This window comes from Nesoenas mayeri (assembly GCF_963082525.1).
Source record: "Nesoenas mayeri genome assembly, contig: SCAFFOLD_35, whole genome shotgun sequence".
In the NCBI taxonomy this organism is placed as follows: domain Eukaryota; kingdom Metazoa; phylum Chordata; class Aves; order Columbiformes; family Columbidae; genus Nesoenas; species Nesoenas mayeri.
In genome coordinates this window covers 789,669-793,725 of record NW_027659961.1, presented here as the reverse complement: position 1 = coordinate 793,725, position 4,057 = coordinate 789,669, and the positions used below count along the sequence as shown (strand labels likewise).

The 4,057-nt window shown below is 54.2% G+C and overlaps 1 protein-coding gene across 1 annotated transcript; it reads right to left on the bottom strand.

Annotated features, from left to right (window-relative positions):
- Window positions 1–287: 287 nt before the first annotated feature.
- Window positions 288–1,220, bottom strand: LOC308052566 (olfactory receptor 14J1-like; the record flags this gene model as incomplete). The annotated part of the gene is made up of 1 exon (XM_080364637.1): window positions 288–1,220. The coding sequence occupies one exon, from the start codon at window positions 1,218–1,220 to the stop codon at window positions 288–290; it is 933 nt and encodes a 310-aa protein (XP_080220763.1).
- Window positions 1,221–4,057: the final 2,837 nt, after the last annotated feature.

Sequence of the window (4,057 nt, the reverse complement as noted above, 5' to 3'; positions counted from 1 at the left end):
TCCCATGAACACAGGAACCATCCCTGAAGCTCTAAAAATGTGCTTGCAGGAAAGATATAGTGATAAACAAGTCACTAAAGAGCCTTTTATTTTGTTTAGAGACAAGGAGAGCACGGCTCCTCCTTTACACAGCCAACAGTTATAAAAGAAAAGCCAACAGTGAATTAGAAAGAGGTTGACAAGATTATCACAATAAGAAAACAACCAGCAACACCAGAAAATCCAGCTGACAGGCTCGGCTTGTAATTAGCTACATTAAAACTCCTGTATAGAAGAAGATGGCCAGTTTATTGCTTCAGAAACCAGAGGGATATGAGTTTGCACATGGCATCCTTGAGCTCCTGGTTCCTCATGCTGTAAATAAGGGGGTTCAATGCTGGAGGCACCACTGAGTACAGAACTGACACCACCAGGTCCAGGGATGGAGAGGAAATGGATGAAGGCTTCAGATCAGCAAACATGACAGTGCTGACAAACAGGGAGACCACGGCCAGGTGAGGGAGGCAGGTGGAAAAGGCTTTGTGCCGTCCCTGCTCAGAGGGGATCCTCAGCATGGCCCTCAAGATCTGCACATAGGACACCACAATGAACACAAAACACACAAATGCTAAACAGACACTGACCACAAGAAGCCCAAGTTCCCTGAGGTAGGAGTGTGAGCAGGAGAGCTTGAGGATCTGGGGCATTTCACAGAAAAACTGGCCCAGGGCATTGCCCTTGCACAGGGGCAGTGAAAATGTATTGGTCGTGTGCAGCAGAGAATAGAGAAACCCAGTGGCCCAGGCAGCTGCTGCCATGTGGACACAAGCTCTGCTGCCCAGGAGGGTCCCGTAGTGCAGGGGTTTGCAGATGGCAATGTAGCGGTCGTACGACATGATGGTAGGCATAGAATACTCTGCTGTTATCCAGAAGACAAAAAAAAAGAGCTGAGCAGCACATCCAAAAAAGGAGATGGCCCTGGTGTCCCAGAGGGAATTGGCCATGGACTTGGGCACAATGGTGGAGATGGAGCCCAGGTCAAGGAGGGCGAGGTTGAGCAGGAAGAAGTACATGGGGGTGTGGAGGTGCTGCTCCCAGGCTATGGTGATGATGATGAGGCCGTTGCCCAGGAGGGCAGCTGGGTAGATGCCCAAGAAGAGCCAGAAGTGCAAGAGCTGCAGCTCCCGTGTGTCTGTGAACGGCAGGAGGAGGAACTGGGTGATGGAGCTGCTGTTGGACATTGGCTGCCTGTGGCCATGAGGACCTGTGCAAGGAGGAAAGACAGTGACAAGTTAGGGGAGACTTCTTTGTGGAAAAGAAACAGGCTGTTTCTCATGGAAAACCCCCTCCCTGATAGAGGAATGTTCCTGCTCATTCTCTCTTTCTACGAGCTGAGAAAAACAGTTTTTCACAGTGTAAGATACAGTTTAGGCATCTGGTTTCCATGAACACAGCTCTGGGGCAAGACCCCCTGAGTCGGTGTGAGAGTAAAAACTGACCCACACTCGCACCCGAACCCCAGAGAGCAAGAGCACCAGGGACAGGTGGAGAAACAGGGAAGAACACTGCAGTGATACCAGAAAATAAAGCAAGGACAGAAAGGCAGACGGGCATGCTGTGGAACCTTCTCCTGACCCAGCTGTGCTGCTGCTATTCACATAATGACACTGGAGCGCAAGTACTTTTAGCACCTTTTTTGTGTACTACATTCCAGGAACTCTTCACCTGGAGGTCCAGCTGCTGAGGTGGAGACTCGTGACCTGGAGCCCATAGCTTTGGGGCAGAGGGTCTGCTGGGGAGGAGAGGAGACCAGGGGTTGTACTGGGAAATGTGTCTGCGCTGGAGAGGATTTGAGAGAAGTTTTTAAATCCTGTCCCCAGCATTTCTGGAAACCGTTACCTCTTATTGCACACAGACCCCGTCCCACCCGCTGTGTGCTCAGCTCTGTCCTGCTCACACCTCCTGGCACTGCCCAGGGGCAGCTCTGTGTGTGCAGGGGCTCAGGAGCAGCTCAGACATGTCCTAACGAGAACTGGGGTCTCAGTGTGTTCTCCAAAGAGAGAAATAAATCCCCATCTTTCACTGCACACCCAGCCAACCAAGAGTGGAAAACTGAAAGCACAGACTCCTTCCCTGGCGGCTATTCCTGTATTGATGTCCTTTTTCAGAAGGACCCTGTGCCATGTCTGTGGGGGGATCTGGAGCTCTGAGCAGCCCTGACCCACACAGCCCCCTTCAACCCCACAAGCTCCCTGTCTGCCCTGCCGGAGGTCGCTCCTTCCCCCCACAGCTGCTGCCATGGGATCTCCCGGGCAGGCTGAGCGCTGACCCTGGCAGGCGGCAGAGTCCCTGCCCAGCACAGCCCTGGAGTGCAGGGACCCTGCTCTGCAGGACAGCCCTGGGCACCCCTGGGTGCTTCCCCGGCTTCACAGCTGCTCAACATGGCCTTACAAGAGATCCGTCCTTACAGATCCTACAAGCTGTGCCTGTGCCAGTTTCAAGAGATGCCTCCAGGAGCTACAGCTGCACTGCCCTGCACCAGAGACTTACCATGGCAAGGGCTGCAAAGGTTTCTCCTCCAGTGAGCTCTCAGTCATCCTCCAGTCCTGACCACCTTTAATCTCTCTCTGCCTTGCTCGTCTGCTGAGATCCCCAGGCAGAGCCCTCAGCCCTGCTGCGTGTGCAGAGGAGCTGCTCCTGGGCAGAGCTGTCTCTCTGCAGCGCTGCCGCTGCCATGAGCTCCCTGTGTCCCAGGAGCCCAGCCCAGCTCAGCAGCACAGGAGCAGCACAAGGCGCTTTAATGACCCCTCTGGTGGGTTTGGTGCTGAGCCCATGGACCTCAGACCCTGGAGGAAGGTGGTGAAACTTCTCAGGAAGTCAAAGTCAGATGTAAACTCCAAAGTTTCTTGTAATGTTCATGGGTCCCACTGAGGGAACCTACTGAGAAACTGTCCCAGGGTCTGTTTAGAGCAGAAAACGGGAGGCAGTGATGACAGATGAAAAAAAGCAAAGTAAAGGTCTCTCTGATGCTCAGTAAACCTGGATGTGTTTCATGAACTAAAGGACCAAACCTTGACTCCCCTTTGGAAATCAGATACTGTCCCTCCCACGTTGCCCAGGGCCCTTCCTGGGACAGTGTGATGTGGGGCTGTGCAAGGCCAAGGGCAGGACTATGGTCCCACACCTCCCAGGTTCCTGGCTGGGGACAAGGAGGCCATGAGGCCCCTGTGCTGCAAGGACAAGGTGTCTCCTCACAGGCATCAGAGGTGCAGACAACAGCCACAGCCACGGGGAGAAGGAGCTCATGTCTGGTGGGGCTTTCAGCCTCTTTCCATCCCGTGATCATCTCCACGACAGCCTGTCCTTTGCTGTGGCATCCCCTGCACCTCTGTCCCTGCAGGCTGCAGACATCCCCCCTGCTGCCCCACCTTGCTCTTCTCTGAGCATCTTCCTTCCTTTGCTGAGATCTCTCCATCCTCCCCAGGTGCTCCTTGAAGCACAAAGCCTTGGGCTGATGCAGACTCCCTCTGCTGACCTGCTCCACCACAGCACTGCCCTTCCATCACATTCCTTTCTGCTCATGGCCAGCCTGGACCTCCCCAGCTGCACTTTGGGCCATTATTTCTTTCTCATGCTCTTTCCCACTATGAAGAATCCTCCACCACCTCTGAAACCACCCTTCAAGCACTCTCAGGCTACTCCTGCACTGCTGTAGATTCCCCAGCGCTGCTGGGCCAAAGCAGCCCAGGTCCCTCAGCACCCCACACCATGTGCACAAGGTGCTGAACCTGCCTTGGCACAGCCCTGCACTCTCCAGTTCCTCCCTGCTTCTCCAAACTGGGAAACCGCACACTGGCACACACCCGTGTGTGTGGGTCACACCAGTGCTGAACCAAATGGGATGAGAACTGCAGGTATCTGGGTTCCCACGCTCCTCCTCATGCAGCCTCGTGTGCAGCTGCCTTGTTCATGGTGAGCGTGCACCACGGGCTGCTGTGGGGACCTTGTAGTGTCCAGGCCCTTCTCCTCAGGGTCACTGAGAACTCGTCATTTCATCTTGTCATAATTCAGAGATTTC